The sequence below is a fragment of the Hylobates moloch genome, unplaced genomic scaffold (genome assembly GCF_009828535.3).
Source record: "Hylobates moloch isolate HMO894 unplaced genomic scaffold, HMol_V3 SCAFFOLD_9, whole genome shotgun sequence".
NCBI classification, from domain to species: Eukaryota; Metazoa; Chordata; class Mammalia; order Primates; family Hylobatidae; genus Hylobates; species Hylobates moloch.
In genome coordinates, this window is record NW_026652284.1 from 105,433,576 (window position 1) to 105,457,848 (window position 24,273).

Consider the following 24,273-nt stretch of genomic DNA (forward strand, 5'->3'; position numbering starts at 1 on the left):
ACACATAATGAGATAGCTTGGGGATGGGATCCAAGTCTAAACATGAAATTCACTTATGTTTCATATACACATAGCCTGAAGGTAATTTTATACAACATTTTAAGTAATTTTGTGCATGAAACAGGGTTTGTGTTAAGTACTTATGTGTGGAATTTTCCACTTGTGGTGTCATGTCAGCACTCAAAAAAGCTTTGGATTTTGGAGCATTGAAGATTTTGGATTTTTGGATTGGGGATGCTCACCTTTATTAGAAATACAGCATTGACTAAAATAGACATGGCCATTGTGCTTTGAGCAGAAGCTGGAGAGACTAGGAGAGGAACAGACTAGTGGTAGTAGGCTCTTGTAAGTCAAATTAAGAAGCTCTTACTTTAGGGCAATGGGAAGGCATTAAAGGGTTTAAAAATAGGAATAGGATAATTTTATTTTGCATTATTCTCTGGCCGTAATGTGGGAAATGGCTTCCTAGGAATGTGCCTGGAGGTGTGCCTAACAGTTGGGAGGTTGTTGTAGTAGTTCCCAGCTATTAGGTAGTAGTGACTTGGACTAGAAAGGTGCTAAAGGATTGATGAGAAGTAGATCAATTTATAAAAGACAAAGGAGGAGTAATTGACAAAACTTGATGGTTTATTGAATATGGAAATTGAGGAAAAGGAAGAAGTCAATGGTGATACTCAAATTTCTGACATAAGCATCTATGTTAATGGAGGCCCCATTTTCTAAGGTGGTGTGATGCTTTGCTATTGCTGCTGGAACAAAGTACCACAAACTTAGTGGCTTAAAACAATACAAATTTCAAGCCTGAAGTGAATCTTACTGGGCTAAAAGCAAAGTGTGGCAGGGCCGTGTGCCTTTCTGGAGGCTCCAGGGGAAAATCATTGTCTTGCCTTTTCCAGCTTCTAGAGGCAGCGCACATTCCTTGGCTTATAGCCATCTTCCATCTTCAAACCTGGCAATGGCCCATTGAGTCTTTCTCATCCTGCATCACTGTGACATTGACTAACCTGCTTTTCTCTTTCGTTAATAACGGGCCTTGTGATTACATTAGGTCCACCCAGATAAGCCTGGATTCTCTCCCCACTGCAAGGTCAGCTGATTAACAATCTTATTTCCATCTATAATCTTAATCCCCCCTTTCCATGTAACATAACATAATTGTGGCACTGGGGGATTATTAGAGGGCCATTAATCTCCTCACAGCAGATGAGAACACGTTTTAGAGAGGAAATGAATTTAGTTTTAGAGATGCATCCAACTGGGGATGACAAATAAACAGTTGGTTTTTGAGCTTGGGATAAAGCTATAGATATGACAAAAGCCTATACATGAAAATTGAAGCCATAGAATGAATGTTTGTTTCTTAGGTGGGGAGGGAGTATGTGAAATGACAAGAAGGCCTGGGCCAGTGTCCTTAGGGTTTGGGTAAAGTTACAGGTAATGAGATTGAGAAGGAGCCACTGGAGGGTAGGAGGAAATCTAGAGGAATTTGGTTTTAAGGAGGTTAGTAATGACCTTTATAGACTATTGTGTGTTTGGTCTGAAAGGATACTTAAACATATTTTTAAACCTATTGCTATTACAGATCAGGAAATTGAGGCCCAGAGAGATGAAGTCACTTGTCTAAGATTGTATAACTAGTTAATAGAAGTGCTTCTTCATTCCTACTTCAGTTTATTTGCCACCCTGCAGCCCGGGTCCATTAAATCTTTTCATTTTGAAGATAGTGTTAGGAAAAGATTTGGCTGTGTGTGTGTGTGTGTTTCATTGATATTCTGAATACTGAGAACAAATTGCTGGAATAATGTCTGACTGGTGCCTTATTTACATGCAAGTTAAAAATTGTTTATACTAAATAGAATTAATAATTATTTTTTAAATCACGTAAACTTTTCTAAATGCAACTTCATCTCTTTTTGCAGTTTCTTTCACCTCATTTTGCAATCTCTCTCTATCCTTTTTATTTTTTCAATAAGTTTTTTATTTTGGAATGATGTTAGATTTACAAAAGTTGTAGATAGTGGAGTTCCCATATACCCTCTCACAGTTCCCTCAGTTGTTAAGATCTTATACCACCATGGTACATTTGTCAAAACTAAGGAACAACTCTGGTACATTCCTATTGACTAAACTAAATAGTAAGCTCCAAACTTTATTTGGATTTCACTGATATCCTTTTAAAGAACATTGTCTGGGATCCAATCCAAGATATCACATTGCATTTAATCATCATCTTCTTAGACGCTTCTTAGTTGGTTTCGCTTTTTTTTTCTTATAATCCTGATGGTTTTGAGGAATCTTGCTTAGGTGTTTTGTAGAATGTCTCTCAGTTGGAGTTTGTCTGATGTCTTATTATGATTAGATTTGCGTTACAGGTTTTTGGGAAGAAGAGCACAGAGGTCAAGGGCCCTTCTCATCACGTCAAATCAAAGCTAGTGCAAGTCATCAACATGACCAGTAATGTCAACCTTGATCACCTGGCCCTAGTAGTGTTTGTCCGGTTTCTTTACTGGAAAGATACTTTTTTCTTTCTTGTTCCTCTACACACTGTTTTTTGGAAGCAAGTAGCTCGCTGTATCCATACTCAAGGGGACATAATTAAACTCTACCTCCTGGAGGAGTAATTATCTACATAAATTATTTGAAATTCTGTAAAGAGTCTTACTTTCTCTGCTTCTGCCCCTGCCTTAGGATCAGCTATTTTTCCAAGGGCCCTGGTTCTTTTTGATTGGAAAGTGGTATTGAGAAACCAAGATCTGGGCTCCGGATGTGCTTGCTGCTACCAGAAAGTGACTGCCTCTAAGCCCTTTCAGCAGACAGAGCTAGGAAATATGTGTATGTAGGCTAATGTATGTGTACATACATACCTGTCACTTGTATGTGTATTCATCTGTATCTATATTAAGGGGAACATGTGTTCACACCATTAACTTCAATGCTAATCTAGTGCTACGTGGTTAAATTCTTTTCTTTTTCCCTGCTGGTTTGTAATTTCCCTCACCAACATTAAGAAACTGGACTCCCACCATCCACTGTACATTTGCTTCAGTGTGTGCCTCCAGTATACATGTAAAGCATTTTCAGAATTATTAACCTGTGCTTCTGTGACAAACAAGTTCGTCAGCTAGCTTAGGGTTTATGGACAGTTCTTTTGCCTTTAGTGTTACGGTTTTCAGTCAGAACACCATTTCCAGGGTTACTTAGGTCATTTCCCTTTGTTCCCCACTCCCTTCAGTGACATTTGTCATGCATTTGCAATACAGTTACATTGTTATCATAGTCTGGATTCTATTACAGGATCCCCTCATTCCTGATTGTTGGCATTGCGGTAGTTTATTATTTTTTTGGATACATTATAATTCTTTGTGAGTGAAATTTACGTGGGTCTTGACATACTGCAATCTCTTTTTGAAAATATATACGTACTTGGAAAATATACGCACTGAAGACATACTAGAATGTTTGCTGGCAGCAGTGTAAGGCTAAGACCAGAGCAGTGAATGAAGCTGCAGTCAGATTTATAGGTCAGCAATCAGGGTTAGAGATGTTCTGCTTTCTGAGGTCAGAATTCACTCATATATAACAAAACTTCAGTAGGCAAGAGCCTAGAGATGCTTGGGTTTAGAGAATGAGGCAGATCTCAAATATAAGGCCAAGAGTTGAGTTACATCATTACATCAGGATAGAGATATTGGAACTTATGCACACCTTACCCAGCCAACAGGTGCAACACCATGGTAGCTTTGCATTGAGTTCTAACATGGAAAAAAAATGCTTGGAGATTGTAAGTACTTGAGAGGAGAGATTATGTCTCTTTGAAACCCCTACAGAAATGTTTCTTAAACTGCAGTCTTAGAGGCACCTGGGATGTGTATTTTAAAAATGCAAAATTGGAGCTTCTGAAAGCAGAGCCCAGAAATCTGCATTTTAAACAAGCATTCCAAGTAATTCTGATACATCCTGAAGTTTGAGAGCCCTGTCCCCTCACTTTGAATGGTGAGGTGCCTTGCACAAGTAGGTGCACCCTGTGTGTTTACTAACTTGAATTGCAGATAAGTAAAAGTTCTTAAGTTCCAGAATTCAAATCTGGGCAGCCTGTCTCCAGAGTCTATGTTAACAACATTGTAAAAGCTTTGCTTTGGGGGATTCATGTCATGCATCCCTAGAGTTTCTCAGGTAAATTAAGCCAAGAAATAATTGCCATTTTGGTGTTTCAGCAACTAAAAATATATGTGTATTCATATTCTTCTTCTTCTTATGGGGAGTTGGTGGGTATAGGATCTTGCTCGGTTGCCCAGGCTGGAGTACAGTGGCACAATCATAGCTCATTGTAAACTGCAACTCCTGGGCTCAAGCCATTCTTCCGCCTCAGCTTCCTGAGTAGCTGGGACTACAAGTGTACACCATTGCACCTGGAAAATTTTTTAAAAATGTTTTGTACAGACAGGGTCTCACTATGTTGGCCAGCCTTAAGCAATTCTCCCACTTCTTTGGCTTCACAAAGTGTTGGGATTACAGGCATGAGCCTCTGTGCCCGACCTGTTCATATTCTTCTGTGTTCAGCTCTCTAGGAAGCAGTGTGATAGCAGTGTTCTTGAATCCTAAGAAGAGGCATGTATCTTAAGACAATTTTTAAATTAAAAAAAAATTTTTGTTTGTTTTTTTGAGACAGGATCTCATTCTGTTGCCCAGGCTGGAGTACACTAGTGCAGTCTCAGCTCACTGCAACCTCCACCTCTTCAGGCTTAAGCAATCTTCCCACCTCAGCCTCCCAAGTAGCTGGGACTACAGATACACGCTACCACACTCGGGTCATTCTTTGTATTTTTAGTAGAGATGGGGTTTTGCCATGTGGCCCAGGCTAGTCTTGAACTGCTGACCTCAAGTGATCCACCCATCTCGGCCTCCCAAAGTGCTGGGATTATAGGTGTGAGCCGCCTGCACCCAGCCCAATTTTTAAATTGTTAAAAATGGATATAATACTTAAGAAATAACTTGGCAATGTCATATGAATGTAAAAGTACAGTAACATAGAGCATGAGATAAGACTAGATTTATAGACCCTTAGGCCTGAAATGCACTTTACAGGTCATCTAATCCAACTCACTCTTAAAAATAAGGAAACTGAGCACCAGTAAGATTAAGTTATTAACTCAAAGTCTCAGAGAAAATTGACAGTTGCAGACATCCTGATTCAATCCAATATAATTTCCACTTTCATTCTGCTTCTATCTTCAGTGTCTCTATGAAACGTTTAAAAAATTTATTAATTAGATTTTAAAAATCCATTTTAAATTAAAAACTGCAGATATTCACTAGAGGATGATAATTTGTAGCTGAAATTAGAAGCAAATCTAGTAAATTTAGAAGGAATATTCAGTGCAGTTGCAAAAAATAGATGTGAGTAAATGACTAGGATATTTAAGTAGAAAAGTTTGTTTTAAAACAAACATTTTTATGGAATGCTTTATTTTGGGATCTTACATCCAGTTTTGGTTTTCTAGCTTAATGAAAGACTAAAATAATCCAGGGGTGTAAAATGGGAAAACAGCTGGTTGAGTTCTACATTTGTTGAAAACATTGATTTGAAGTAATAGTTTATTTTTGTCTTTAAATTCAGCCGGGCATGGTGGCTCATGCCTGTAATCCTAACACTTTGGGAGGCCGAGGCAGGTGATTCACTTGAGCTCAGGAGTTCGAGATCAGCCTGGCCAACATGGTGAAACCCTATCTCTACTAAAAATACACAAAATTAGCGAGGCACGGTGGCTCGCACCTGTAATCCCCCCAGCTACTCGGGAGGCTAAGGCAGGAGAATTGCTTGAACCTGGGAGGCAGAGGCTGCAGTGAGCCGAGATCACGATACTGTACCCCAACTTGGGCAACAGAGCAAGACTCCATCTCAAAAAACAACAAAAAAACAAAAAAAAAAAAGAAGAAATTCTGTGAAATCAGAAAAAATCTCAGAGAAAACGCCATTTATGATTTTTAACTTTATATCATACATTAGAACAGTGGATCTCAAATTTTATCATTAATCAGAATCACTTGGAGGACTTGTTAAACTACAGATTGCTGGGCTCCACCCCAAGGCTTCAGATTCAGGCCTCTGGGGCAGGACTCAAGAATTTGCATTTCTAACAAGTTCCCAGGTGATGGTGATGATGCTGTTAGTCCAGTCCAACCACACTTTGAGAATGACTAGATTAGAGAAAGCAAATTATAGTACAAAGCAGTCAGACTCTGGTGAGGGGATTATACATTAAAAGCTGGTTTATTTCATATTTGTTATGTAAAAAATCTGTATTGATGAATGTTTTCATACTTAATAGAAAAACCGTAATGAGGACGCTCAGACATTATATTATGAAGACTTCTGAGTCATTATGATGAGATTTCATTATATTAAATGTGGTTTAAATTATATAGTTAAAAGTGCTTTTTTAGTAATAGAGTTACTATTAGAAGTGGAAGTATTATGGCAGGTCTGAAAATATGGGATCTATGTGTGGAGTATATTAAGGGAACTCTATAGTCACTCCCCATCCTTGTCAACACTTGCTACAGGCAGTCTTCTTACTTTTAGCCATTCTAATAGATATGCAGTGGTATCTTATAGTGGGTTTAATTTGATTTTTCTAATGATCATTAAAATTGAGTACCTTTTAATGTGCTTATTTCGCATTTACCTTTTTAGTGAAGTATCTGTTCAAATCTTGTTTTCCCATTTGTTATTGGACCAGTTTTTTAATCATTGCATTTTGAGGGTTCTTTGTATACTCGGAATACAAATTTTTTATCAGATATATGATTTGTGAGTATTTCCTTCCAGCCACTTTGTTTTTAACAGATTCCTTTTTTTTTTTTTTTAAGAATCAGGGTCTTGCTCTGTTGCCTAGGCTGGAGTACAGTGGCATGAACATAGCTCACTGCAGCCTCTACCTCTTGGCCTCCAGTGATCTTCCTGTCTCAGCTTCCTGAGTAGTTGGGACTATAGGCGTATGCCACCATACCCAGCTAATGAAAATGAATTTTGTTTTGTTTTGTTTCTGAGATGGAATCTCACTCTGTCACTCAGGCTGGAGTGCAGTGGCTCAATCTTGGCTTATTGCAAAGTTCACCTCCCAGGCTCAAGCAACTCTCCCACCTCAGCCTCCTGAGTAGCTGGGACCACAGATGCCACAAATGCCAACCTCTATGTCTGGCTAATTTTTTGTATTTATTGTAGAGATGGGGTTTCACCATGTTGTCCAGGCTGGTCTCGAACTTCTCAGCTCAAGTGATCCACCTGCCTCGGGCTCCCAAAGTGCCAGGATTACAGTTGTGACCCGCTGTGCCCGGCCTAAAAAAGATTTTTTGGGGGACAAGGTCTCTCTCTGTTGCCCGGGTTGGTCTCAAATTCCTGGCCTCAGGTGATCCTCCCACCTCAACCTCTCAAGTAGCTGGAATTACAAGCTCGAGCCACTGTGCTTGGCTCAAACAGATCTTTTGAAGAACAGAAGCTTTTAATTTCTGTGACATCCAGTTTACCAATTTTTTCTCCTGTGGATTGTGCTTTGCTCTTGTATCTAAGAAATCTTTATCTAACCCAAGTTCCCAAAGATTTTCTTCTGTATTTTTCTGGAAGTTTTGTAGTTTTAGGTTTTGTATTTAAGTCTGTCATTCTTTCTGACTGAGGTTTTGTATATGGAATAAGGTACGAGGTAGAGATCAAAGTTCATTATTTTCTTTTTTTTTTTTCTTTGCACGTGGATAGCCAATTGTCCTAGCATTTGTTGATGAAGACTGTGTTTTCTCAGCTGAATTGCCTTGGCACTTTTGTCCATTTAGTTGTCCATAGAGGTATGTATCCATTTCTGGACACAATTCGATGCTGTTGATCTCCTTTTCCATCTTCATGCCAATACCACACTATCTTGATTACTGATGCTTTATGATAAATCTTGAAATAAGCTGGTGTTAGTCCTCCATTGTTGTCTTTTTCAAGGTTATTTTGGCTATTCTAGGTCCTTTGCATTTCCATGTGAATTTTAGACTTGGCTTGTCAATTTCTACAGGGAAGTCTGCCAAGGTTTTGATTGATATTGCATGCCTTGCAGCCTGGAAGCTCTCTCAGGATACTAAGGTGGGGCATTTATACGTCTTACCTCATATGCTTCTAGTCATTCTCGTTCTTTCCTCCTTGCATGATGATGTCTAGTATCTTATAAACCTTTTTTTAAAACATTTTTTAATTTTTATTTTTTTGGTTGTTTGAGACAAGAGGCAAATCTAGCCCCTGTTAATGGCCAGTGGGAGTATTATGGCAGGTTTTTGATAAACAAGAGAGTAACACCAGACTTGTACTTGAGAAAGAGAATTGGCAACAACATGGAAGAACTATTAGAGGGAAAATAAAAGAGATTGGAAAAGGAAATGACTAAGGAAACAAATCAATAATCTGAGGAAGAAACAAAGATTAAAATTAAAGCAGCTGTAGTTGGAAAGGAAATACTAGTTGACTTTAGCAGGCAGAATAGACAGACGTTTGTGACTAGTTAGATGTGGAGGACGGTAAGAGAGAGGAGTCTAAGACGACTTTATGTTTTAGGTCTTGCATATAGTTTGGTTCTGTTAGGTTGCAGAGACTAGGTGCCTGTATGTGGGATGTGATTGACTGGAACCTCCCATTTTATAAATAGTACTGCGATGTTATAATTGATACCCTGGAGTTCAGAACCAGTTACTCAGTGAATATTAATAGTTCTTTATTTCTTAGTTTGAAGTTCATTGTAATTGTCATCCAAACACAGATACACTAGTGGGTGCTTATTCCCATTATAGAAGTAGTTTACTTCACTCAACAAAGAGTTCTTTTGAGGCTTCTAGTAGGTTTAGGTGTTTATGAATTATTATTATTTTTCAATAGGAAGCTTTTAAGGATGGAAAAATAATCTTGGACGTCACTGATGATTTCAGTCAATTAAATTGAAAACAAAACATCTTTAAAATGTGAATATAAGTAAGGAAAAAAATAAAAATTACCTTCTAAAATATGAGACATCTTTTCAGAAACTTGCAGTGTGTGGAGGTGTAAATATAAGGAGAAATGCAAATTGAATGGGATAAGTATAATGATATTTGTAGTAAATTATGATAACTTATTTTTTGGTGGTGTCAGTGATTTAAATTTTAAAGGATTGATTTGCTATTGTTTTCATGAAATCAAATTTTTTTTTTACTTTCCACAAATAATCTTAGAAATTTTTCTCCAATAGATAGGAATATGAAATGAAGTTGTTCCCTCCTTTTGTGGTCGTGACACTTCTACTCTTTCCTGAAAGAAGTGTTTCTCCCCACGGAATACTTGTCATTTAGATGGACATTTGAGAGTTAGGTAAATAACAGAGATTACAGCCTGTCATCATGGATCTTATAATCCAATCAACTTCTTGTCAGATATCTTGGAATCTTAATGCTTATAGGGCTGATTTGTTTAATTAAACTGTTCCTTCATTAACTTTCTATTTTAAAGGAGGCTGACCCTATTCGTATCTTTTTCTTGGTATAAATGTGTTTAAGTGTAGAGATGTGCTAGTCTAAGGCAGTTGCTATCCACATGCAAGCTAAAGATAATTAACCTTTTTTGAGTGGCTATCTCATTTATGAACTTACTTGGTATTTTTGTTCTTGATCCCCCTAATTCTCTCCTGCTCTTTTTTTACTGGTGTGGTTTCTCTGGCACAGTAGGCATGTTTTCTGATCTAACATGCATAAATCTTGAGTGAATTTGACAAAGTCTTGTGACATAGAAATGGTTTATGCCCAAAAGGTGGTGATTATTGAGGTAGTTAGACGAATGGACTGTTATTTAATAGGTCCTGATTTAAGTCCTGCTTCTGCAGCTTATTACTATATGACTTTTGTTCAAGGTACATAACCTCTCTGAGCCTGTATTTTCTTTCATAAGATGGCGGTAATGATAATGTCTTCTTCACAGAGCTGTTGTAGTAAGGATTAAATGAGATGATGCATGTAAATTGCTTAGCATGATGTCTGGCACATAGTATGTGCTCAATAGATGTTTGCTACTTATTTAACTTCCTGACAGAAAACCAAGAAAATTTATGTCAAATTTATGTGTCACAGAAAATCAGGGAGACTAGCTGATGAATTAGATAGCAGACTGAAATTCAGAAAGACCTTCTTTTTACCTCCTGAATGAAATAAAATGTCAGATTTCAAATTCATGAAATCTGATAGTCTTAAGTTTTACATTTTAGATTGTGAAATTCAGCAGTACTAATACAGGAAGGGAGAGATCTGGCTTAATAGTACTTTTTGTTGAGTTTTTTTCTTTTTAAATTTGTTTTCTTTTTTAGAGACCTGGTCAATCTCTGTCACTCAGGATGGAGTGCAGTGGTATGATCATAGCTGACTGCAGCCTTGAATTCCTGGTTTCAAGGGATCCTCCCACCTTGGTCTCCTGAGTAGCTGGGACTTTACAGGTACATGGTACCGTGCCTGGCTGATTTTTTTATTTTTAGTAGGGGTGGGGTCATGCTTTGTTGCCCAGGCTGGTCTCGAATTTCTGGCCTCAAGTGATCCTCCTGCCTTGGCTTCTCGAAGTGCTGGGATTACAAATATGAGCCACTGTGCTTGGCTGGTTTTTCTGTTGTTGTTTTTTTAATTGACAAGGCCAGTGTGTGATCAAGTAGTACAAATGTAATAGTAGTATTATCATAGTCTTCATTGTTTAACTTATGGCTGTAATTATTGCTTTTTATTCTGAAGTGCATCTTTAAAGTGACAAATGAGGCATGTTTAAGTAAGGCAGGTCAACTTGGTCAAAGGAATTTGATGATTGTTATTTATCCTGGGAGGCAGAGATTCGCAGGGTAGGAGATATTTAATGGCTACCTTCAGATCTTTGAAGCACTGGAATCTGGAAGAGACTTGAGACTTTCTGTTTGACCCAGGAAGTAGCTCTTCTGTAGCTTTGGAGTAGAGGACCAGAATTTACGGCCTGCTTCTGATTTTGAGGTGGAAGTAGTTAACCTCTCTGAGCCTCAATTTCCTCAACCATATGAAGTAGAAAATAAACTCACTCAATGCAGAAGTTATGTGGTGTAAATAAGTTAATGTGTGTGAATGAGCAATTTGGATTTATTGTTGTCATTGCCTGGCAATGTTCTAGGGAGGCGCGGAATCAGCTCTCTCTTTGGAAGGACTCTAATAAATAGAACTGTTCAGCAGTGGAACAAGCTTTGCCATCGCACTAAGAGCCAAACAAATTCCAGATAGTTATATCAGGGCTTTTTAGGAAATTTTACATGGAGTAGCAGTTTGTAAAAGCTCTTTGGGAGAAGATAGTGTTTGCCTTATTCACCACTGTGTCCAGGGCACCCTGTACAGTGTTAGGCACATGGTCTGCTCAGTAAATATTTGTTGAATGAGTGAATGGAAGTTCCTCCACTAACACTCATATTCTAATCTTTGTTTAGCATCACTCTTTTTTTGTTTTTAATATGGTGTGTGTTGTCTTCTGTATTAGTCTGTTCTCATGCTGCTGATAAAGACATATCTGAGACTGGTAATTTATAAAGGAAAGAAGTTAATTGACTCACAGTTCCACATGGCTGGGGAGGCCTCCCAATCATGGCAGAAGGCAAAGGAGGAGCAAAGTCATGTCTTGCATGGTGTCAGGTAAGAGGACGTGTGCAGGGGAACTCCCCTTATAAAATCATCAGATCTCATGAGATTTATTCACTATCACAAGAACAGCAAGGGAAAGACCTGCCTCCATGATTCAGTTACCTCCCACTGGGTCTCTCCCATGACACGTGGGAATTATGGGAGCTACAATTCAAGATGAGATTTGGGTGAGGACACAGCCAAACTATATCATCTTCCCACATGTATTTGTTTGCCCTTATGTTGATATTTATAATGGAAATTTTGTCATTAAACTGAACCAGACACTCACTTTTCTTTCTGTTCACCTACACGTGCTAAAAAGTAGAGCACAGAGGTACAATTTTCATCGTGAACTTCCTAGGAGTAGTTTCTCCTCAGGTGTAGATGTTTTTAATTTATTTCTGCTGTTTCTATAAGTATTTGAATTTCTGTAGTCCTTTTTAAAAGGGATGCCTTACACATGGAATATTTCCATGGGATTACTGTCCCAAGAACCTCACAGCAATGGTTGCCTCTAAGGAGAGCATTTGGGGATTGGAGATACCACATGATTGTACTGTTTGAATTTTTCAACCATATGCTTGATTACTTTTCTAGTCATATGCTTTATTAATTTTAAAAACATTTTTTAAGTGGGTGGGGAGACCCCATGATTCAGTAGATACTAGCTTAAGTGAAGAAGATTTGTATTGGGAATATTGCAAAGTACAGTTAATACAGCAAAATACCCCCATTTGTTAAGAGTCTCCTGTGTTTGAGGCATTGAGTGCTTTACCTACATTCTCATTTGATTTTTTCAATAATCATATAAAGGCCAGGCACAGTGGCTCACACCTGTAATCCCAGCACTTTGGGAGGCCGAGGCGGGAGAATTACTTGAGGTCAGGAGTTCGAGACCAGCCTGGCCAACATGGTGAAACCCCATCTCTACTGAAAATATAAAAATTAGCTGGGTGTGGTGGTGGGTGCCTGTAATCCCAGCTACTCAGGAGGCTGAGGTTCAATCGCTTGAAGAGGTTGCAGTGAGCCGAGATCGTGCCACTGCACTCCAGCCTGGGTGATGGAGCAAGACTCCATCTCAAAAACAAACAAACAAAAATCATATGAGATTTAAGGCTCACTTTCTTTTGTCTTGGCTGCACAAATTTATGCAAGAGCTTTGGTATTTGGTCAAAGCCAGGCTCTGTTTCTTAAGCCTCTTGGGTTTCCAAGTCATGCAACTGTAGGTAAGATTTGAGCACAGCCAAAGACTTGAAGACCAGAGAGAAGTGGCAGTTGTTGAAATTATGTTACCTGGGAAATGCTCTTGTGGCCTTAAATTCACAGTTTCTTTTCAGTCTACCAGAGATTAGATAGAAATGGACAAGAAGGATGTGGAAAAAAGATAAGTCAAATGAAAGTCACCTGGCTGTGAAGATTTGGAGGCTTTAGGTAGCCAAAGGGGGTCTGTGCATATGCTTTAAAATGACAGATTCCCATAGCCTGAGTTTCCATAGTGCTTTTGATGGCTGGCAAGGATTGATTTCTATGATTTTTATTAATTGAATTGATATAATTTATTTCAAACAGTATTTTGAATTATACCACTATCATGGTCATTTATAGAATATTAACATACATTCTAAGGATGTATCTGTCTATATAATCAAAGATGTCGTGGTCTCCATCACTCTGAGGTAGAGCAATTTATTTCAGTCAGTCTCACTTTCACTTTCTCTCCTAAAAGAAGGTAATGTTTAGGAGACTTCCTTTAGTACAGAACAGCTTATTCATTACTCCCTGACTTTTGCATGAAGGGTATATTATTGATTTCTGTGTAGTAGTCCAGACACTGGCATGTGCCTTCCATGCTGACTTTGTCAGTCTTGAGGTCAGTCATAACTCCATCATTTATTAACTATGTCATCTGGGGCAAATGATTTAGTGTCTGTGAGCATCTGTTTCCTTATCTCTACAATATGTTTAATAACACTGAATTCACGTTGTTGTAACAAAGGACTGGATAAGGTAGTAGGTGCAGAGTTCCTGGCACGGACTCAGTGCTCCGTGAAGATTTGTTCTGTTTTAAAAATCTATGTCCGCCCGGGTGCAGCGGCTCACGCCTGTAATCCCAGCACTTTGGGAGGCTGAGACGGGCGGATCACAAGGTCAGGAGATCGAGACCATCCTGGCTAACACAGTGAAACCCTGTCTCTACTAAAAATACAAAAAATTAGCTGGGCATGGTGACGGGCGCCTGTAATCCCAGCTACTTGGGAGGCTGAGGCAGGAGAATGGCGTGAACCCGGTAGGTGGAGCTTGCAGTGAGCCAAGATGGCGCCACTGCAGTCCAGCCTGGGCAAGAGTGTGAGACTCCGTCTCAAAAAAGAAAAAAAAAAATTCTATGTCCTTCTCCTCTCTTCATTCCCAAGTGTTTTTGTTTGACCATTTTAACTCTAACGCAGTCTCTGTGGAGAGGAGTGAGGCATTTGCTTAGCCTCTACCCCAGTCCGGTGAACATCTGATGAACACTTACTCATCCTTCAAGACACAGTTCAAGTTTGCCCTCACCAGCTAAACCTGTTCTTTCTATAGGTAGTGTTAGCTGCCCCTTCTTGCTTTGAAACATTTTTCCCTTCTGCCTAACATGTGGTGAGTGCTCAATAAGCATTTGCTGGGCAAATGAGTTTCTGAACTTGGGGGAGGAGTATGGTGTTTACAATGCTTCTTATGGAGCATTGCAGTCTTGTGAGTTCAGTTTCATGCTTTAGAAGTTAGTAAAAACCACCCAGAGAGCTAAGAGAGCTAAGAAGATGGTTTTCACTTGCTACCTTTTGGTTCCAAGGGCAAAGTGCTTTCAGTATTTAGACTAATTACACTGGCAGAATAGTTATCTATTCTGTAATAATGATAATGACAAATATTTTGTTAGTGCTTACTGTGAACCAGGCCCTGTGCAGATCATTTTACCTACATTATCTCATTTAGTCCTTATATCAGCTTTCTGAAGTAGGTACTGTTATTGTACCTATTATATATAAAAAGAAATTGAGACTCTAGTAAAATGACTTACCAAAAACTACATAGCTAGCATGTAATTTCATAAAGCCTAGATTTGAATGAAGTCTAATTCCAGAGCTGGCTTTTTTGATTACTGTATTACGTCGTCTCTCTTCTGTGTCACGATGATGAGGGAATTGTGTTGGCGGGTAAACTAAACACGACCATAAAGGTGACTACTTCTTGAGGATTTCTCCCATAGTCACTGTGTTTATAAAGAACCCCTGACACTTACTAGCTTGTGTCATGTACTGCTAACACTCTTCACTATGATTTCTAGTGGGTGGCAGTTATAAAATATGTATTCAGTTTTTTTTTTTTTGAGATGGAGTTTTGCTCTTGTTGCCCAGGCTGGAGTGCAATGGTGCTATCTTGGCTCACTGCAACCTCTACCTCCCGGGTTCGAGAGATTCTCCTGCCCCAGCCTCCTGAGTAGCTGGAATTACAGGCATGCACCACCATGCCTGGCTAATTTTGTATTTTTAGTAGAGACAGGGTTTCTCCATGTTGGTCAGGCTGGTCTCGAACGCCTGACCTGAGGTGATCCACCCGCCTCAACCTCCCAAAGTGCTGGGATTACAGGCATGGGCCACCGCGCCCAGCTGTATATTCAGTTTTAATTTTGCCACACTAATATCTATGTGGAGGAATAATTACAAGTTCAAAGTGCAGTGTAGTGAGAAGTAACCAAGCTTCTATTAAATATTGCTCAAGGAGTAAGTCATTAAATTCAACTCCTGATAAATATGTGATTACTTAACATCAGGCTCCCAGGGCACCCCCCATGCGGGCGCGTGCGCACACACACACACACACACACACACACTCATAGAGGTAGGTGCATGTATAGATGTGTGTTGCTAGAGATAGTTGAGCTATAGTTTCAGAGAAGAAGGGTTTTTTTTGTTTTGTGTGTTGCATTTTAGTGGGTGGGGTCGGGGTATGCTTGATGCTGTGATTTGTTTTATTTTATCCAAAAAGAATAGATGTCTTATTTACAAAATATAGAAAAATCAAGTTTTAATTTGAAAAGATTAGGAAATACTCACATTCTGTTTCAGAAGGTAAAATCTCCCAATATACGTCCCATTTATTCTAAGAAATTTAAAATACAATCAGGCAATCCCTTGCCGCCTTTTCTTCCTTCCTCCTTGCCAAAATGGACATATGTACTTTATGACATTTAATATTTATCAGAGTCTTCTGAGTATATGAGTCATGTTGAATTGGAGTCAGCAACCCCTTAAGAACACTAAATGTCTACTTTGTCTTAGCCTGGTATTTTACTAATAAAATGCATGGAGTTGAATTTAATCCACTATATATAATTGGTGGTGTTCCTGTTCAGACATGCCTGTACATGGCTTTGTAGAATAAAAAACACCTGATTCTGTGATTTTTATTTGTTTAGGACCAAATTTCAGGAAACAGCTTGGCCATGGGCAAAACTATACAGTTGAATCAGATATAAAGTTGGAAGGAATAAGTAGGTGAAATTTGTCTTGAGGGTGTGCCTCCCTAACACACACATACACACACAGACACACATACATGTGTCCCAGTTGTAAAGGTAAAGAAGTTTTATGGACCCATAAGGTATGAAGTGTTTGGTTCTGTTCTGGAGATTAGAGAGGATTCTGGAAAAGGACCTTGTGGCTGACATCATAGGAAATAGCAGAGCAAAACAAAATGATATCTGGTAGTGTAATGAAGTAGTATAGAGATAAATGTGTGTGGATGTGATAGGGAAGAGAGCAGGGGAAAGTGTCTTTATTTTCATGTCTGGTTCATTAAAGGCAGTTCTACTGAAGACCTGGGGGTTGCTGAGGGATCTTATTTGGCTCTGGATACCATGTACTACAGGACCTGTTTCATCTCTGCTTCCCAAGCCTCAGGCCTGGGCCTCAGGGATTCTCTCCAGTGCATGCCTTAGGCTACAGCTATAGGGCAGCTGTGGTTAGGGAAGGGCCCTATTTAGAATAGTTGGTCAAAAAGCACATCTGTCCCTTTCTTGCAGAACTGGTTGCTGCTCTGGAATGAAAGTTTGATTGGTTTATTAGCCGTGCCCACCTGGATTTGGGAAAGCCAATAGAAAGAATCTTCTGCTCCCCCATCTGCTGTTGCTTTTTAACCTGTAGCCTAGAAAATGGCATTATACTGAACAAATAGGATATGAACGGACATTAGACAATGCTGGAACTGGCGCTGGATAAACTCATGAGTCCATGCTGTGCTACATAAGGACCGTATTGCTACAGGCTTGCTACCTATGTCTCTTAGCCACAAAGGACCTGGAATTGGTCTTGCTTGAGAGTCTACATCTATAAAAATAGCTAGTTTGTTCTCTCCCTTCCTTTCCTTTCTTAGACGATCCTTTCTCCTTCATTTTGCCCCTAGCCTTTCACATTTGAGACAACCAGCCTTGCTTTCATTCTTTTATACTTGTTTGTGCCTCATTCTTCATCTTCTTCTCATTGAAGTCTCATGAATTTTAAGTTGAATTTGATCATAACACAAAATCACCCATTTCTGCTTAATGTTCTGTTGATCATATAACTTTAGTGCCTATTCAACACCTCAAAAAGAGAGAACAGTAATGTAGTTATAATATTGCTGTTAGTGGGTTTTGACATTGAGTAACAGATGACGTGTCTAATGAATAGTGTGGCTGCTTAGATTGCATAATTATAGGTTTGTTTGACTTTAGGAAAATCATACGCAGGCCAACTTCACCCATTTAGAGACTTTTTGTATTATATAAGTATTAGAGCACTTCACTCTAAAAAGAAACCCCCTCCTTCAGTGATAATCATTCTTTGTTTTTCCAGGGTTTGCCACTCAATAGGAAAAAGCAAAATGAAATAGAAACCATCTTTAAAGGATGGATTTAATTCAGTAGCCTTTCCTGGTTTGAATAACACTTCAGTCCACAATGGTTTGGCATTGTGCTTGTGACTGGGGTCATTGGGTACAGACATGCAGGTTTATAGGATGACAGCCCTGGCACTGGCATACTTACAGAAACAGCTAGAATTTTATAATGTAAATCGGGGATTATCTGTGCCCTTTGGACTTGATTTTGTGGGGTGGTAGTGCGGGGGGGATAGCTAGTTATTGTACTAACTTCTTGCAACAGTTTCTTAATTGACGTATCAGGTGACAGGTCTCACAGAGTCACCAAGGCCCCACTGTGATACTTCTCCATGTATTTATTGGCTTGTAAATGAATGTTCAAATATCTCACTTAGGTTCACTTGATTAACGAAAGCAAGGGCTGGCTGTAATAAATAAATGCTCACAGAATGGCTCAGTCAAGGAATTTGAATATTCCTAGCCTCCCAGACTCCGCTTGGCAGGCCTGGGGGTGGGGGGAGTCAAATGTGTGGCTAATAACAGTGATTTTTTACTTTCAGCTCTATTCAGAAGTAATTCTGCAACATGAAGCCTTCCAGTACTTTCCCTTCCCCTTGAACATTTCTCTCCTGCTGCTCTTCATTTGCTGCCTGGTAGTCAGTCTGGAGCTGCTTTCATCTCTGTTGCTGCCAGTGCTCTTGGCCTAGTGCGAGCTTGACCTCTTAGCAGCTGGAGTTGACTTAGTTATTCTCCTAGCATTCTCTGAGTGACTTGGTTGCTCTTACAGCACTTCAGATTAGCTTTGCTGATGTGAAAGGTCACTTTTCACCAGTATTAAAACTTATTAATCTTCAAAAGGGGAAAAATCATTTTCTTTTTGTTATCGGATTCCTTAAGGAATTTAGAAAGAGCTTTCCAGAACCATGTCTGATGGCCTCTGAGTAGCATTGCCTAGTGTCCTCCTTGGAAGTGTTGTTTTATGCTAACAGATTGCCAAGGGAGCTGAGCTGAGGTTCTGGGTCTTTGACTTTCTCCTACCTGAAGGTTTGTTCCCTGGATATTCATGGAGGAGTCGGAGGTGCTTGTTCTTCTCCTTGTGTTTAAATACCTTTTTGCACAGGTGGGCAAGTATACAGACTCGGCAGTTAGAAAGCCAGAGTGGGAGGCCTGGCGCTGCTGCTAACTACCTTTGTGGCCTTGAGCAAGTTGCTTCAGTTTTCTCATATGTAAAATGGAAATAGAACTACCTAACTCTTTATAGCAGCATGATTTATAATCCTTTGGGTATAACATGCACACATATGTTTATTGTGGCACTATTCACAATAGCAAAGACTTGGAACCAACCCAAATGTCCAACAATGATAGACTGGTTAAAGAAAATGTGGCACATATACACCATGGAATACTATGCAGCCATAAAAAATGATGAGTTCATGTCCTTTGTAGGGACATAGATGAAGCTGGAAACCGTCATTCTCAGCAAACTATGCAAGGACAAAAAACCAAACACTGCATGTTCTCACTCATAGGTGGGAATTGAACAGTGAGAACACAGGGTCACAGGAAGGGGAAATTAACACACTGGGGCCTGTTGTGAGGTGGGGAGAGTGGGGAGGGATAGCCTTAGGAGATACACCTAATGTTAAATGACGAGTTAATGGGTGCAGCACACCAACATGGCATATGTATACATACGTAACAGACCTGCATATTGTGCACATGTACCCTAAAACTTAAAGTGTAATAAAAAAAAAAACAAATTACCTAACTCTTATGTTGCCCTGAGATTTGATGTAAGTATGAAGTGCTGGCACATAATAGTGTTCCCTAATTGTTAGCTACAGCTATTATATATACATATATAATCATTGTCATTACTTTCCATGTTTTATCATCTGCACTAAGCTTCCCTAATGCCAGACTTGCAGAAGTGTTGTACAGCAATGCTTTTCTCTCTGGAGTCATCATTCTGTGAATTTGAACATCGTTGTGTGATTTCTACCCACCACCCCAGTGCTGGTGCCATCTCTTTTCCTATAGAAAAGTCACACTGAAAATATAAAATAGGCAAGTGAAGTTATATCATATGTCCTCTTTTACATTCTAATTCAGTTGAATCTCTTTGATAGGACAATTTATATTTTAGTGAAAGTTTAATTTTCAGATTTATGAAATATAATGGCCTTAGAAGCATATCGAAGGAAGAGTTGCTATAATTCTTTGTTGGATCCCAAGAACACTAAGGCATCATTCTTGTCCTCAAATGGATTAAAATCTCTTTGGTGAAAGGAAACAAATACAGATAAGAAAGGCAATATTGGTTGTGGTCCCAAGATATCAAGAGTGCAGATGTTAAGGCAAATTAGGTGAAGAAGGAAATCCTTCTAGGCTGGTATAATTTAAAAGCCGGTAGGGCCTGAGCTCAGCCCTTGATGGGTGTGTAGGATTTAATTTGGTATATATTCTCAAAAAGGGCTTTCAGTGAAACAGTGGGAGAATTTTGATGGTGGGAAGATATACTGTGGAATCAAGTAGCAGGGAGCCTCTGCCTGATCAGTCCCTCCACAACCACCCCAACCCCCATCAACTTTTTAGTCAGTAACTAACTCTGTGTTTGTGTGTTTATCCCTTTTTTCCCCCTCCAAAGTCAAGAGGTTTTTACTGCAGTCGGGAAATAAAGGTTAACACGAAGAACAAAAAAGAATTAGAAAAATCATCTTAAAATTGCTGTGGCAGGTTGCTACTTGACATGGACGTTCTCATGACCTGTCTTCAAGATGCTCTTGTGGGAGTCTCTTCTAGTTCTCATCATAGGTCTCTGGTCTCTCAGCCCCCTGCTACAGCTGACCAAGACCCTCTGACTACAGTTATCTGACTGGGCATGGCTTCTAGGTGTGCTGTGATCCTGTTCTTTTTAGAATTACCTTCCTGATCTCTTCTGGTGTTCCCCATTCCCTTTGTTGCTTGGGCTGCACCAGTCTTTGCTAGTGTTCTTCAGCAGCTTGTCTCAATATTCTTGGGCCCTGGAGCCTGAACTGAGGCTGCCTGTAAGCCAGTTAGGCTCCGAAGATTCTTTCCTTAAGCTTCATGCCATCAAAACTGACCCAAGCCTTGCCCATTTCCTCCTTTGCAGGAAGGTCTCTTTGGCTTTGAACCAGGTTACTATCTGGCTCAGGTCTTAGCAGCATATATGGGACCCTGTTAATGAGAACTTATCATCTCATTTATTTCATTTTGCAGCTCTTCTATAGCATTTTGAATATCTTAGGCACATTCTGAATGCTTTCAAAAATTAACTCATTTAATCCCAGAGGGAGATTGCTAACATTATATCTATTTCCACTGATTTAAGCCCCTTACAGACTTTCATTTCTTATGCTTCAGACTTTTGCTCCCAACAGATACTTTAGTGAGTGTCTGTTTAGTTTTGGGGTACCTCTAATCATCAGAATTTTGGAAAAGCAATTTATACTGTTAGTCTTTGTTCAAGTTACCAGCTTTACCCACTTTTTTGACCAGTTCCAGTATCAGAATCTAATACTCATAAAATATACTGATCCATTGAGGAAAACAAAGCAAAACAGTACTTTCCTTTAACTAGATAAGGCTGGTGTGAAACCAGTAGTCTGTTTTTCATTATTTTAAATAGAAAAAAATAAATTATAGGTTAACTAAAACCCCTAATCAATTTACTGAAATGTAACTAAGTACAGTAAAATGCCTAAATAAATTACAAAACATCCATTACATTAGGATGTAAATTGTTTAAAATTCACTTCTTTATCATGAAACAATATGATTTTTAACAAACAGTTGCTGTATATATAGCAACATGTATATGTTGGTACCAAGCAGTATGTCCATTTTGTTGACATTCAGAAATTTTCAGAACAACAAACTGTGACTCTGATAGTCTAACAATTTTATCTGGAGTATGACCTGAGCCTTTTCTCACACACCGTTTTGTTAAACATATATTTAATTTGGGGAATGTAAATACAAATTTTTCTTATGTAAACAGTACACCCGCCCCGACCCCCAAACTTACGTTGAGATATATGTATATTCTGTGCTGCCTGGATAGTAAAAGCTGAAGGGTCTTCTACCAGAAGCATGTTAACCTAGGAGATAGTCTATGAAATATGCTTACAAGTAACTATTGTAAAATTAAAGCATATGTTTTAAAAGCCAAATGTGAATGGACTTTATATTATTTCATTACTTTGGAATGATCTGTGGTATTATTCTTCAGAGTAGAAAAGAAAAACTGACATTTGTCTGGACTAAGGTATTTGAATGGAGAGCCTTTGAGCAGGTTCATTCCCAATGTGATTAAAGAAAGCTTTATTTTCTTTTCATTTAGTTATCTTAAATTCAAAGTTTTTAGTTGAAATTTTTATGATCCTGTGTTAACTGTCTTTCCCTAATCTATTAAATTATGTTTAGAGCTTGAAGAAACAGTTTAAAAGCACTTTTAACAACATTACCTTGCTTTTCTAATTTGCTAATCCCTTTTTATAGACTCCTGTTCCCTGAGGATATTTTAATTTTTTAAACATAGTAAACATAGTTGTTTCTTATTCTGACTAATATAAATAGTTACAATAACTGAAATATTTGTGGATCTGTTTCTGCTGATTGTTATTCTTAGTGGCTTGTTTTCTTGTGTATTATAGGTATGTAAGGTTTTTTTTGTTTGTTTTTATATTTATTTTTGTTTCAGCCTTTTCTCCTGTGATCTGCTCATTCTTAAAAAGTGTTTGTAGGGATTATTTGACACCTAGATTAAGAGTGTCTTCTCCAGAGGGTAGTTATATTTGCTTCTGCCAGATACCTGTGAGTACTATCTGCCTGAGACCACCTCCCACCAAGATCAGAGACTGGGGTCTCTGGATCACTCAGGTTAGGGGAACCCAGGCTGCTGCAAATCCAGGAGGACTGCCTTATGGCCAGTTTTTCTGAAACAAGTTTGTTTTCTCTTCCCTTTTCCCTGTTCTGCTTCATGGCCAAGGCTAACCTCCCTTCAGTCCCAGGGAGCAGGGAGAGATTACTTTTGGTTCATCTTTATACAAAGAGTTGGGATCTCAGCTTACTGTGGGATAGTATGTGACTTTGGCATTCTGTTGCCCCACTTCTCATTTTGGTTTTATTCTAGATTTTGCCCTGGTTATTTCTTATTATCTTGTGACTCTTGTTTTTAAGATTTTTTTTTTTCTACTGTATCTGATATCTTTGGTTGTTTTCTTTTTTCTTTTTTTTTTTTTTTTTTGAGACAGAGTCTCGCTCTGTTGCCCAGGCTGGAGTGCAGTAGCATGATCTCAGCTCACTGCAACCTCCATGTCCTGGGTTCAAGCAATTTCCAGCTAATTTTCTGTATTTTAATAGAGACGAGGTTTCACCATGTTGGCCAGGCTGGTCTTGAACTCCTGACCTCAAGTGATCTGCCTGCCTCGGCCTCCCAAAGTACTAGGATTACAGACGTGAGTCACCGCGTCCGGCTGCTATCTTTGATTGTTTTCATTAGGAAGATTGGTCCAAATAATCTAGCTCAGTGTTATTAAAAGTGAGAATCTTCCCTATTTGACCTTTAACAATCCTTCCAGTTTATGCAACAGATATAAGACTGAGCTGCTTAATGGATGAGGGAACTGAGGCTGGGAGAAGTGTAGTGATTGATTTAAGATCGTGTAAGTAAGGGCACAGCCTGGAACTCCTGAATACAAGTCTTTTCTTCTTTCCAACCTGCCACTGCCTTTGAGCTGTCTTCTACCGAGTGTATTCTTAGAATTTTGAATGAAGCATCATATGGTGAGGAGGTTTTTTTAAAAGATGTAATACCTCTATGAAATTATTTAGACCATTGACTGATGTAGATTATATTGATGCAACTTTTTCCAGATATGGCATTTTAAGTGGAAAATAATAATTGCAATTTTTTTTTCTTTCAGCTGAAGTGAGTAGTGAATATAGTATGGACAAGGCAATGGTTGAATTTGCTACAATGGATCGGCAACTAAACCATTATGTAAAGGCTGTTCAATCTACAATAAATCATGTAAGTTTATGCCACTCCCTGGTTATATATTTGGTTACAACTCACTGACTGAGAAGTAGAAACACAAAATCAAAATTCTTCTCTAATCTTTAATGTTTCCTTATCCTTAGTGTAGCAGCTATTAAATTCCTCTAAATTTGGAAGTCTCATAAAATTGGAATCCTAAGTATTTTCCTGGCTAGGCCACTTAGGTTGATTAGCATATTAAATCTATTTTAGATTGCTTGCAATTTTTTGTCTCAAAATTTTAGTGTAAGCCTCCTTTGAATGTGAGATTTTTATAAAATCCTAAAAATTGCTGTACCTTGTTTTTATTGTTCTATTTGCTTAAACATACAATTGAGACCAGGTTTAGTTACTCATTCTCTAACTTTAATATGCATCTATTGCCAAATTCTTAGAATCAGATAATATGGAAGAGTTTTAGAGCAAGTTTAAAAATAAAGAAGATCAGTATTTTGGTTTTTCCAGAAGCCAAACTTATCTTTGTTGACTCCAGCTGTCACAGGAACAACACATAAGGCAGTTAAGGTGGGAACATAGCAACATCCTTTTCAGTAGTACTGTGTTGAGTAAGAAATGAGCAATACGATTGCAGTAATGTTTCTGAGAAGTCCTTTGTCCTCTGAGCAGTGGAAACTCCCTGTTGA

General features: G+C 38.7%; 1 protein-coding gene across 8 annotated transcripts in view; it reads left to right on the forward strand.

The window, feature by feature from the left end:
• NSMCE2 (NSE2 (MMS21) homolog, SMC5-SMC6 complex SUMO ligase) overlaps window positions 1–24,273 on the forward strand; it is a 289,761-nt gene that overhangs the window by 36,146 nt on the left and 229,342 nt on the right. For 7 of the 8 annotated variants that reach the window (XR_009214851.1, XM_058444044.1, XM_032760411.2 and 4 more), the window contains one exon: window positions 23,517–23,623. Coding sequence is in view for 7 of the 8 variants with exons in the window: in XM_058444044.1 (XP_058300027.1) it covers window positions 23,517–23,623 (107 nt within the window). In the remaining variant the exon portion in view is untranslated. Of the gene's footprint in view, window positions 1–11,511; window positions 11,683–23,516; window positions 23,624–24,273 lie in introns of those variants that run through there. The other variant, XM_058444046.1, reaches the window with a different exon arrangement.